The sequence below is a fragment of the Halichoerus grypus genome, chromosome 3 (assembly GCF_964656455.1).
Source record: "Halichoerus grypus chromosome 3, mHalGry1.hap1.1, whole genome shotgun sequence".
Classification (NCBI taxonomy): domain Eukaryota; kingdom Metazoa; phylum Chordata; class Mammalia; order Carnivora; family Phocidae; genus Halichoerus; species Halichoerus grypus.
The window spans coordinates 1,755,066-1,767,809 of NC_135714.1; the positions used below are offsets into that span (position 1 = coordinate 1,755,066).

The window sequence follows — 12,744 nt, forward strand, 5'->3', positions numbered from 1 at the left end:
ATGCTAGACAAAAATTAAAACTGTATGGCAAGGAATTTTATTTGCAAATATTTGGGGATTTCCCAGCTGTCTTTTTGTTACTGATGTCTACTGTAATTCCACTATGGTCTGAGAGCAGACATTGTGTGACTTTTGTTCTTTTGGATGTGTTCATGTGCTTTGTGGCCAGAACGGGGTCTGTCTTGGTGAGTGCGCCAGGTGAGCTTGAGGACGTGCGTGTTCTGCTGTTGCTGGATGGAGCAGGCTGTTCTCGTACGCCATGTGCAGGTGACGGACGGTGCTGCTGAGTCCAGCGATGTCCTTCCTGACCTGCTGCTGGACCTGCCCGCTCCTGCCAGAGGGGCGTCGGAGACCCCAGCTTCAACAGCAGACTCTCCTCCTCCTCCTGCAGTCCTGTCAGTTTTTGTCTCACGTAGTTTGGCACCGTGTTGTTCGGTGCTTACATATTTAGGATTGTTATGCATTCCTGGGGAATTGACCCTTCCATCATTATGGAATGCCCTTCTTTATCGCCGATAATCTTCCTTGCTCTGAGGTCTGATGTGTCTGAAATTAATACAGCTGCTCCAGCTTTTCGTTAGCACTAGAACCACATCTCTTTTTCCATCTCTTTACTTTTAACTTAAAGGGGTCTTTATACTCCCAGTAGGTTTCTTGTAGACACCTCTAGGTGGGGCGTGGGTTTTTTTTTTTTTTTTTTAAGATTTTTATTTATTTATTTGACAGAGAGAGACAGCAAGAGAGGGAACACAAGCAGGGGGAGTGGGAGAGGGAGAAGCAGGCTTCCCGCGGAGCAGGGAGCCCGATGTGGGGCTCGATCCCAGGACCCTGGGACCATGACCTGAGCCGAAGGCAGACACTTCACTGACTGAGCCACCCCAGGCGCCCCTTGTTTTTTTTAATATAGTCTAATACCAATTTCTGTCTTCATTTTTATATTTAGACTAGCCACATTTAAAGTGATTTTTGATGTGTTTAGGTTAATAATAACTTTTGTTCTGTTTTCTCTTCATTACCAGAGGCTTCCTTTTTCTGCCTTCTCCACTTTTAATCAAGCGTTTTCTGATTCTATTTTATCTCCTGTCTTCAGCATATTGGTTATACTTTAAACAATTGCATTAGAATATGCATTTTAACTAATCTGAGTCCCCCTTCAGATAACAGTGTTCTGCTTCATGTTAGTGTGGGTACCTTTTCACAGAGTGTGACCTTGCTGCTGCTCTTCTCCTGTGTCTGTTCATTAGTGGCCCCAGTACCTTGTTACTACTGCTCGTACCGCACACGGTTATCCTGTGGGTCTAGTAGTATAGTCAGGAATAAGTCCACGTGACTCGCATTCATTCCTTCCCCATCGCCCGCCCTTTTTTCATGCAGATCCAGGTTTCTGACCTCTGTCATTTTCCCACTGTCTAAAGAAAACATCCTCACGTTTCTTGCAGGGCAGGTCTGCTGGGGAGGAGTTCCCTCAGTGTGTGTTTGTCTGAGGAGGTCTTTAATTTCTCCTTCACCTTTGAAGGATAATTGCACTGGATGCAGAATTCTAGGTTGGTGGGGTTTTTTTCTTTCAACGCTGTAAACAAATTTCACTCCACTATTATCTTAGTTGCATGGTTTCTGACCAGATGTCCTCTCTAATTCTTCAGGGCTACCCTCCCCTTCCTCCCCTCTCCCCCACTTCCCCAAGGCTGCTTTCTAGGGGTTTTGTTTTTTTTTTTTTTAAGATTTTTTTATTTGTTTGACAGAGAGACACAGCGAGAGAGGGAACACAAGCAGGGTGAGTGGGAGAGGGAGAAGCAGGCTTCCCGCCGAGCAGGGAGCCCGATGCAGGGCTCGATCCCAGGACTCCGGGATCATGACCTGAGCCGAAGGCAGACGCTTAACAACTGAGCCACCCAGGCGCCCCTGAAATGCCTAAGTGTAGATTTGGAAGTGTTTTTTACCTTTTGGTATTCTCTGAGCTTCCTGGATCTGTAGTTTGGTGTCTGTCATTAATTTTGGAAAGTTCTCAGCCAATATTCCTTCAAATATTTCTTCTTTCTTTTCTCTTTCTTCTCCTTCTGGTATTCCAATTCCTGTTACTATCTTTTGAAATTGTCCCATACCTCTTGGATGTTTTGTCCTATTTTGTGTCTGTGGTGGTGGTTTTTTAGTTTTGGGTGTTTTTTTTTTCTTAAATTCTCATTTCTCTTTGCATTTCAGTTTGAGGAGTTTCTTTTGACATGTCTTGATGCTCACTGATTCTCTGTACCCCATCCACTGATGATTAGTTCATCAAAAGTGCTCTTTGTTTCTCTTAAAGAGTGTTTTTATCTCTAGCTTTCTTTATTCGTTCTTAGAGAGTCCATCTCACTGCTCACATTACCTGTTCTTGCACATTGTGTGCTGGTTTTTAAAGATTTTATTTATTCATTTTACAGAGAGAGAGCAGGGGAGAGGCAGAGGGAGAGGGAGAGAGAATCCCAGGCAGCCTCCCTGCTGAGCATGGAGCCCAGCGCGGGGCCCGATCCCAGTACCTGGAGATCATGACCTGAGCTGAAACCAAGAGTCAGATGCTCAACCGACTGAGCTGCCCAGGCGCCCCCATTGTGTGCTTTTTCAAATGGAGCCCTCATCATCTTCGTCATTTTAAATCCCTGTCTGATGATGCTGAGCCCTTTTATCTTCGTTCCTCTCTTCTACTGTGATGCTGTCTGCTCGCAGCCATCCTGCCTGCCCTGCTCTGCATCCTGAGCCTGTCTTCTCGCCCCTCGCCCCTTGGTCTGTCCAGAGAGCCCCTTTTGCATCAGCCTTCCGTTAAGCGACTTTGATGTGTCACATGCCACTTAAGTTTGACTTTTTAATTCCAGCTGTGATTCTTATTTATAAGCTTTAATTAATTTATTTTTAATGTATATTAGCAACTTTTTGTGTTCTCTTATTCCTTGATCACATTTTCTTTCATCTTTTCTTTCTTTAAGCATTTTACACATAGTTCTCTGTTTGAATGAAACCTTGAGGAATTGAATCTGTTTTTTTGTTGTTGTTGTTGCTCCTGTGAGTGTGTTGTTTCCTTGGATGTACAGTAATTTTTCACGAGGTCATGTTTTGTTCATCTTACTCTGTGAGAACCACAAAGCCCTAAGTAGGGGCTGAGGTACCAGTGTGGTGCTACCCCACCTGGGACCCTTGAACTCCTCCTGACAGTCTCCAGAGGGACCACGGATCTGCCCCCCATCACTGTGACGATGGTGTGTGCATCCTTAGGGCAGTCCTCCCTTCCCCACACCTCCACCTGGCCCTGTTTTTCTCACCATGTTCTGATCAGTTCTGTGAAAGATTTCCCTAGCTGTCTCTAGGGCTCAGCACCTTGTTACAAAGGTGTTTGGTGCTGTTTCTCTGGGATCTAGAGTGTCATGTCCCCCTTCCTGGACAGAGCCCAAGCAGAGGGGGACCGCACAGCCTCAGAGGGAAGAGTATACATGAGCTGGCAGGCTGCGCCCCCACCCCCTGCTCCTTCACAGGGCACGTTCCCAGCCACTGACCCGCATGGCCCAGGAGTGGAGGGCCACGACTGCAGGGCCAGGTTCAGAAGCCCAAGGCTTCCAGCTCCAGGTGCTATGTTTCCATCTGGAAACCGAGTTCTGAAGCAGTCGTCACGCTAGCAAAGGGCCTAGTAATGAAGGTAGAGAGATGTCTTGAACTCTCCACTGGGAGCATGAGGAGTAGTTGAAAATGGTCACCACATCCTGGCCCTCAGTGAGTTCAGGATGAGTAGAGCCGGCAGAGTGGCTCCCGTGTGGCTCTGGGCCATGTGCCTCTGTCCCCTCCCTCATGGGGTGATTGAGGCTCAACCACTGCAGAAGTGATGAAGTCAGACATGGGGGGCAAGTCTCATTTCAGGCTGGAATTGGAGGGAGAAGAAAGCTCTGTGGGAAACAGGGACAGAAACAGACCACAGTTGGGGTCACACTGATCTTAAGTCTGTATCTTGTTTTGGAGGCCGTTTCCGTTCTTCTGGCCTGAGAAACAGCAAGACCAAGACAGCCGCGGTGCTTTTGCCTCTTTACTGTCTCTGGCAGGAGTATTGAGGAACGTCGGAAGAAACAGAGTAGTCGCTCATCCAGCTTCCCGTTGCGTGGGACGTGCCCGTTGGCAGCCCCCCTCACACGTGTGTGCAGTGACTCGGTCTTTTGCCCGCTTGGCTGTGTTTGGCAGCCGTGTTCACGGTGTCCAGGGTGGAGGTGGTGGTGTGCGGTGGAGCCTGGCTCTCCCGGCTGCGGCGTAGACGCCGGAGGTGTTCAGAAGGCGTCCGTTAGTGTGTATCTGTCCGAGCTCTCCTTTAGAGCAAAACTTTTATTTTCCTGTGAATCACTTCCGTCTCAAAGCGGAGAACCATTCAAAACTTCTATGACATGAACCCGTGTGGATTTGTGTAGAGTGAAATAAATCTGTTCTAACTCAACAGCATTGTCCACATGTTGAGAGACTAATTCTACGCCTGAATCACTTGTGAGGCATGGCCCAGAATGGTCTTGTTGACAGAGGCCTGTGTTTTTCTAAAGGAAGCCCACACCAGTTGAGTCGAGTAGCCATCTTGTGGGAAAGCATTCACGTGAACGCCCCTTGTTTGTTATGGACCGCTGCTCCCTTGGTCTCTATAGCTGGACCTCCTGTTCTGAGAATGGGGGCTTCTGAAGAAGTGTGTGAAGTGAATTTAAGTTACGTTTTCAGTATTACTGCTTTATAGCTGTGTTCCCTCATCCCTCTAAGCTAAGTCTGTTCAGCCTTTATTGAACATCCGGTATGTGCCAGGCCCTGTGCTACATGCTAGCAAAATACACACCAGGGAGCCTTGGTCCCTGTTTTTAGGGCTCCCGCAGTCTAATCAAGTCAGAGCCTGAGAACGCCACGGTGTGCCCTCGGAGCAGCTGGCGCTGCAGAGTAGGGAGGTCACACTGAAGAGGGAGGGCGGCCGACAGAGCCTGTCGGGTGGCTTTGCAGAGGAGGTGATGCCGGGCCGGGCTTGGAGGGGCACGCACAAGCTCTCTGGACGCGTGCGGGTGGCGGGTCCCGGCTCTCAGCCAGGCCCCCGGGGGCGGAGGGCAGTCAGCTGGCAGCCGTGAGTTGGGAGGGCCTCGGGGAGCAGCCAGGCACTTCGGAGCCCGCTGTGCGAGGCCCGCGAGGCCGGTTTCTGCCTGCCGGCTGTCTCTGCCCTCAGCGGAAGATCTTCGACGCTGAGAATCCCTTCTGCTTGTTGTCACTTCCCATCCACTGCTCCGCAGCAATAGCAGCTCTTCGTTGATCACTACCTTGTGGAAACTGGTGTCTGTAGAAATACGGTTTTTTGGTTTCCTCACTCTTTGCCCTGGGGCTCCCCTGCCAGAACAATTCGATTAGGCTCCTGCCTCGATCCTGGCCGCACAGACCTCTGTTAGTTCCTGTCTCATAGCCTGCGTGTCCACGCCATTCTCACCCTCCGCCTCCCTGAGCCCGTTGAGGCCAGCAAGTGTGCTGAGCTGCCCGAGCGGAGTGACCCTGCTTCCTCTCTGCACCCAGGACGGGCGGGGCGGGGTTGCCCTGTGTCTCGGGACCAGTCTTACAAAGTGGTGACGGTCCACCTCAGCCCTCACTGTGCTGCACACTTGAACCCATTGTCCAGTTTAATTCTTACCACAACCCCTGGAGATACGTATTTCCAAGTTACAGATGAGAAAACTAAAGCACAAAAAGATTGAGTAATTTGCCTGAGGTCACACAGCTAGTAAAGGGGGAGCTAGCGTCCAAACCCATCAGGCTGTGCGTCCCAAAAGCTGAGAACAGGACTGGTGTTCACGCCCCGCTTTGTCACTGGCCACCCCTCCCAGGGACTGTGGCTGCGGTCTCCTGCTCCAGTAGTCCCAGCGATTGTCCTGATGGCCGCGGACCCCCCCTTGCTCCCCTGCCGCTGCCTCGCGTCCCTCAGGCCCTGGCTGACTGCTTCCTGTGCTGGCCTCTCCCCTCCAGGCAGAGGCCGGGCAGCGAGGCCTCTGATTCGGGCCCTGCAGCCTGTCTGGCTGCGGTACAGCTGTCCATGGCGCCGTCCCCCTTCCTCCCTGACCTCCGCCCCAGCCAGCCTCTTAGGGTTCTGCTCTGGGGAATCCTCCCAAAACTCTCCCAGTTGACCTAACAGCACTCGGGGCCCAGTTCTGTGTCCCCAAGGATGAGATTTCCAGGCGTTGTTCCCCGCACCAGGCCTGCAGCTTCTCCGGGGGCGAGGGGGGGCGGCGCGGGGAGGCCTGTCGCAGTGGGTGCTGCTGGGGAGGGGAAGATGTGTGCCCACATCAGCAAGTGCTGGGGACAGCAGAGCCAGGACTCATTTGAGGGAAGGCAGATTTTAAACTAGCAGGCGACCAGTAAGTCTTGAATTATAACTGTGGTAAGTGCTAAGAGGGAAAATTGTGGATTTTAGGTGTGTTGAATGCAAAAGCCCACGTTGGTCTTGGGTGCTGGATGGTGAGGGCAGCGGCAGTGATGACTTCTTTGAGACAGGGACATTTAGGCTGAGGCCCGAAGGATGAATGTAAGTCACCGAGGTTATGGACTGAGGTTAGGATGTTCTGGAAACTGGATGCAGCACAAGGAAAGTTCAGGGTCAAGAAGGAGCTTGGATTTGAGGACCAAGGGAAGTCCTGTGTGTCCAGAAGCTTGGGGAACAGGAGGGTCAGGGGTAGGCCAAGCCATGTGAAAGACTTTCAATTTCATCTTAAGAGTGGTGGGAAGACATCGGTGCATCCTAAGCAAGGGAGTGACTCAGCCTTACTGGCCTTCACAAAAGCTTACTCTGGCTGCTGTGAGGGAAAGGACTGGAAGGAGGCCGGGTATGAGCCGTGGGGTCTGTCTGTGCCGGTGGTGGAGGCCGGGGCTGGGGGTGTGGGCCGAGAGGAGGGAGGGACCAAGGATGCCTAGGGGTGTGCAGGGGGCGGCCAGCAACTAGTCCCTCGATGAATGTGTGGGCCCAGCCACCCTCCCTCGGTGCCTTCAGATAGCAGTCTGCCCCGGCAGGGCCCAGGGGCTGTTTCCAGGCTCCAGTAAAATCCGCAGTTCCTTAGACGTGCACGGCACTCGGCCCAGGTGTGAGACACAGTTTAAGAGCTTTACCATTTTTTGTTAGTGATTCCAGAGTTGACTTTTTAGCAATGATCTTTAGAATGTCAGATGAGACTAAGCCCTGGGAGCGAGTTGTACGCACGCGAGCCACATGTAGACTGTGCCGAGGGAGGAATGCTGTGAGGTGCTGAGTTGTCTCAGGTCTGTTTGGTAGATTCCCTGCAGCATCAGCGGCTTTGAAAATGCACGCCTGGTTCACGTGTGAGCAATCACACATAGTGTGACAGCCGCGCAAGTCCGTGCTCTGCGAGACGCATTCAGCCTGGGACGCCCGCCCGCAGCAAGCGGGGCCCCACGGGGTTTTCAGTCATGGGTTGTCTTGTCTGTAGTTTAACTACATAGGTAAGCAGAATATGAATTTTGATATGTGATTAGAACATTTTTTTTTGTAGGCTTTACCACCAGCACCTGGTCAGAATCACACAAATAAGCATCAGGTATTCAATGCATCTCTTCAAGACCATATTTATCCAAGCTGTTTTGGGAATACTCCAGAGTGGAATAGTTCTAAATTTATAAGTCTTTGGGGATCAGAAGTGATGAATGATAAGAACTGGAATCCTGGCACTTTCTTGCCAGATACAATTTCTGGTAAGGAACTTGTTAAAACTTTCTTAAAGGTTTAAAATGACCTGAGCTGGGCGGATTGCTATCTCTGTTACCGCGGTCCCCCAGTAGAAGCCCTAGGCTAGTTGGGTCCCCCGCCTCCACCACTCCCGGGAGGCCCCTCGGCCTCATCCCACTGCCCCAGCGGCCCACGTCCGCCGCCAGCCAAGTCCCACTGCCCGGACGGAGCAAAGCAAGGTGCTGGCCCCCTCAGGCTGCTCCCGGCACGGCGAGCTGTCCGGGGCCCTGCGCACGGTGGATCTCCCCGGGCCCCCGCGCTGCTGAGCCTCTTGTCTCCAGGCCTCGGTGTTCGGCCCGTGGTGCTCGGACAACAGCGGCAGTCCCTCAGCCCAGTGTGCAGGGCCCTGCAGCCGTGCCACCGTCCACCTCAGTGCTGGGACTTCTGTGCCTTTTCTGGTGCTGGACTGACCTTACATGGGGTCTGTCCCCTCTCACAAGCTCCTTCCTCCCAGCTCTCGGCTGCCCAGGTACAGCTGTCATTTCAGGCGCAGGGAAAGGTGCACCTGAAGAGGGGCTGGTTGCACCCTTCTCTCTGTCTTCACGTGGTTAGAGCCCATGGTGGCCCCACACCTACACCCTGCATGTGCTCAGAAAAGCAGGCTACACTTGACATCTGTGCTTGGAGTGGGTTACTAGCTGTGTGACCTTGGGCAAGTTGCTTAGCCTCTCTGAGCCTCAGTTTCTCTATCTTTAGGATGGGACTAATAGTACCAAGCTCTGAAAGCAGCTTTAAGACAATAAGTAAAATCACTTTGGAAAAGCACCTAGCACGGGATTGGCACATAGTAGGTGCTCAATACATTTTTTTCCTGGAGAAAAACTGGTTGACTAGCATCCTCCCAGTGAAGTCCCAGCTTCGGTAGCAGCCCCAGTGTTAGGAGTTCAGTCAGCTGACGTCCCTTAGGTTTGAGCGACATATTTCTAGAGCCTTACTTCTCCCATTCTTCTCTGAAAGGGAGTGACATACTAGGACCAACACTCTCAGAAACGAGACCCGAAGCCCTTCCACCTCCGTCTAGCGGTGAAACGCCTGCAGTTTCCGAGAGCAAGGAGAAAAAAAACGCCACAAAAAAGAAGTGCTTGTATAATTTCCAAGATGCTTTCATGGAAGCGAACAAAGTCGTGATGGCCACGTCGTCGGCCACCTCCTCCGTGTCCTGCACGGCCACCACGGTGCAGTCCAGCAACAGCCAGTTCAAAGTGTCATCCAAGAGGCCTCCTTCCATAGGTAAGGCCCGCCAGCTGGCGGGAACCCTCGGGGCTGCTCCGCGTGTCTGCCGCTTCCTCCTCAGCACCTCTGTGATCGCCTTGTCCTTGGCACGGCCGGAGGCCTGGTGTGGTAGTCAGCGCTGGAGAATGCTCGCACACAGCACGTCCGCTGGGAGGCGGGCCCGAGTTTCACTGCCCCGCGAACTTCCTCTGGGGCTTTGCCACGCTGGCTTGCCTTTCTTCTCGGTACCTGTTGCTGTGTGAGAGGAAGAGGTCACTGCTCTCGGGGCACATGGGGGAATCCTTAGTCCTCTGAAAGCAGGGCCCTGGTGGAGAGTGAGCCGATGGGGCTGCTGGCCCGCCTGGGGTGCAGCCCCTGCTGCCACTCGCGTCTGTGGTGTGTAGGGGGTGTGGCTCCCCACGCTGGCATGAGCACGGGGAGCGGGGGTCTGGAAGCAGAGGTCAGAGGCACACAGGAGCTGGCTGTAAGGGCGCTCTCTAGCCAAAGTCAGGACAGTTGGAGCATCGGAAAGAGTAACAGGATGGACGATAGTACACACGGTCAGGAATCCCCTGGGTGGGGCGCCTGGGTGGCTCAGATGGTTAAGCGTCTGCCTTCGGCTCAGGTCGTGATCTCAGGGTCCTGGGATCGAGTCCCGCATCAGGCTCCCTGCTCAGCGGGGAGCCTGCTTCTCTCTCTGCCTCTGCCTCTCTCTCTCTCTCTGACTCTCATGAATGAACAAATAAAACATTAAAAAAAAAAAAAAGAATTCCCTGGGTGTTCAGAAAGGAGATGGGGGGTAGGGAAGCTGCTCTGTGATAGACATGCCAGACAGGGAAGGCCGCTGTGCAGCCAGCAGGGTGACCGTCAGTCCAGGTGAGCGTCCCCAGTGGTCGTTGAGAACAGTGGATATCTGTTTGGGGAACGAGCAGCACCCGCAGGTGACTGGCAGATCACGCCCTGCACACTGATCAGATGTGGCCTCACTGTCATGGGACAGACTCACGTGAGGGGCCTCTCAGGCAATCACGCGGGAAGGATCCAACATACCCTTTGCAGGAGTCATGCCCAAAAGGTCTTTACTAACTCTTACGTAACGCCGTAAGCCCAGACTGGTGGGCAGCTGTCCTCAGCTGAGGCGATGTCAGTGTTGCTGAAGGAAAAAGGGTTAGAAGAGGCCAGGTTGGGGAAAAGCTCCAGAGGCTGTGCGGGGGAGATGGGAGACGGGATGGGGTTGCACGTGGGACGAGAATGTTACGTGGACGGCACATGTCCCGGATGTGGTTACACAGTGAAGTGTCGTGACCCCAGGGGCTTGTGCTGAGGTGTTTAGGGTGAGTGCAGCCTCCAGATGTTAGGCCAGAAAAGTGTGTGTGTGAGAAATAAACGTGACAAAATGTTAAATAGCAGTGAATCCAGGTGAGGGGTATATATGGGGTTCTTTGTACTGTTCCTTCAAAGTTTGTGTGGCCTTTGAACATCTTCACGTGAAGAGGTAGAGGAAGCTTTAGTGAAAAACTAATTCAGCTCCACCGTCAGTGACCCTTCTGCGTCTCCGCATGCAGGTGAGGTGTTCCACGGCGTCAACAAGGAGGACCACAGACACGCGGTGCCGGCCGCCCCGAGGAACAGCCCCACGGCCTTGGCGCCGCTTCCCGCCCTCGCCCCTGCCGCGCTCGCCCCGGCCTCCTCGCCTCACCTCGCAAGTCTTGCAGCCCCATCCTTCCCCAACACTGCTGCCCCGTCCCCCGGGTTTGTGGAGCCGCGCAAGAGCTTCTGTCCTGCTCCGGGAGCCCCCCCGCCCCCCACAACTGACGGCTCCATCAGCGCTCCCCCCAGCGTCTGCAGGTGAGCCCGGGTCCCGCTGGTGCCGGAGTCGGGGAGCCACGTGCAGCCCAGCAAGCCAGGGAAGGGCAGAGGCCGCGGGTCGAGGGGAGGACGCTGGTCGCGCCTCTCGTCCTCACCAGGGCCACCATGGGTGGGTGCACAGACCACCACCTCGCCACTGGCAGCGTTGGGGGGGCGGGGGCTGGGCGTTCTCTAAGTTGTATTTGTTATATGTTGAGTAAAGAACCATACAAGCATTCAACAGTTTGTTTTAAAAAGACAGTGTTTGTTACCTTTGAATTGGCCCGTTTGAAGCCATGACGCGGCGGGAGGGACGGTGGAGAGACTCTCCCTCCATGCCCGCGCGCCTGCCCACAGTGCCTCCCCCGCGGGCCTCCCAGGGTCGGGTGGCTGCGCGTAACCGGCCCGTGTGTGGTTCTGCAGTGACCCCGACTGTGAGGGCCACCGCTGCGAGAACGGCGTGTATGACCCACAGCAGGACGACGGGGACGAGAGCGCCGACGAGGACAGCTGTTCTGAGCACAGCTCCAGCACGTCTACCTCCACCAACCAGAAGGAGGGCAAGTACTGTGACTGCTGCTACTGCGAGTTCTTCGGGCACGGCGGGGTAAGTGCCCGGGGGCAGCGGGGGGCCCTCCAGGCCGCGGCACAGGCAGCGCCCGCGGTGCGCCGTACGGGGTGTCGAGCTTCATCCGCAGTGTGCTCAAAGTCAAGGTGTGGTCTTGTACTTACCCTAAAGAAATAATGGAAAGCATGTGCCCAGAGATCTCCCTACAAGGATTTCGTGACTGCAGGTTTGCATTGTTTGTGAGCTGGGGGCCTCCTGAACAGCCAGCCGTGGGAATCGCTGGGTCCAGACCGTGCACGGCCATGCGGTGGGGTGCTCGCTGCGTGGCGTGCACCATGGGACTCCTAACGGTCGGTCCGTAGGAGCAGACGGCGGCCACGGTGCCCCGGGGCGGGCGGGGGGCTTGGGGAATGGGGCTGGTCGTTGCTCTTTCTCTACTTTTGTTCTGTCTGCATTTGCTAGACATGCGCACACCCGTGTCCAGTGTCAGGAAGAAATGTTGGCAGTGGGGTTGAGGGCAGTTTTCTTTTTCCCTTTTGGCACTGAATAAGAAACCCACACAGGGATGGAAAGATTGTACAAACGCATTTATTGACACGAAAAGATAATCACACTATAATATATAGAGAGTAGATGTATGTGTGATTTTTTTTTTTTTTTTTTTTGGTTTAAAAATGTCCATCTGTGTACATAGTTGTACATGTTTTACCATAGTTTTCGTGAACATGTAAAGGTTGAGGGCTCGGTGCCAGAACTAATCTTCGGGTCACTCTGGGACAGGTTTTCCTTGTTGCTGCCACTTGTTTGTTTTCCTTATTTTTCACCATGAACGTGTGTTACCGGAGTAATAAGAAAACTTTCCTCTTTAGAGATAGGTTCTGAAATTTGCAATATTCAGCATCATTAAAACTTGAAGCTTCATTCAGCCATGCTCTCCTTTAACTGCCTTAGCCTCCAGCTGCGCCGACAAGTAGAAATTACGCAGAGATGAGGGAGAAGCTTCGTTTGCGGCTGACCAAGAGGAAAGAAGAGCAGCCTAAAAAGGCGGACCAGCTCTCGGACAGAGAGAGTGTCGTTGACCATCGAAGGGTGGAAGACCTGCTACAGTTCATAAACAGCTCAGAGACCAAGCCCGTGAGCAGCACTCGAGCCGCCAAGCGAGCCAGACACAAGCAGAGGAAGGTAAACCGTGTGCCGGCGCAGTGCTGCCCGAGGGCGGCCTGCGGAGCCGGGCTGGCTGCGGCGGGCCTCGGGGCCACGTGCCCGCGCTGCGGCCACGAGGGCCCCTGACCGTCTCCGTCTCTGCGGCCTGAGCCAGAGCTGGTCAGAAGCCCCAGGTTGTGTTTTCAGGACTCAGCTTTCCCTT

General features: G+C 53.6%; 1 protein-coding gene across 6 annotated transcripts in view; it reads left to right on the forward strand.

Moving 5' to 3' along the window:
• Positions 1-12,744, forward strand: part of FAM193A (family with sequence similarity 193 member A) — a 164,220-nt gene that overhangs the window by 123,977 nt on the left and 27,499 nt on the right. For all 6 annotated transcript variants that reach the window (XM_078068308.1, XM_078068309.1, XM_078068310.1 and 3 more), the window contains 5 exons: positions 7,518-7,716; positions 8,708-8,980; positions 10,528-10,810; positions 11,234-11,417; positions 12,330-12,560. In XM_078068308.1, the coding sequence (XP_077924434.1) occupies positions 7,518-7,716; positions 8,708-8,980; positions 10,528-10,810; positions 11,234-11,417; positions 12,330-12,560 (1,170 nt within the window). The remainder of the gene's footprint in view (positions 1-7,517; positions 7,717-8,707; positions 8,981-10,527; positions 10,811-11,233; positions 11,418-12,329; positions 12,561-12,744) is intronic.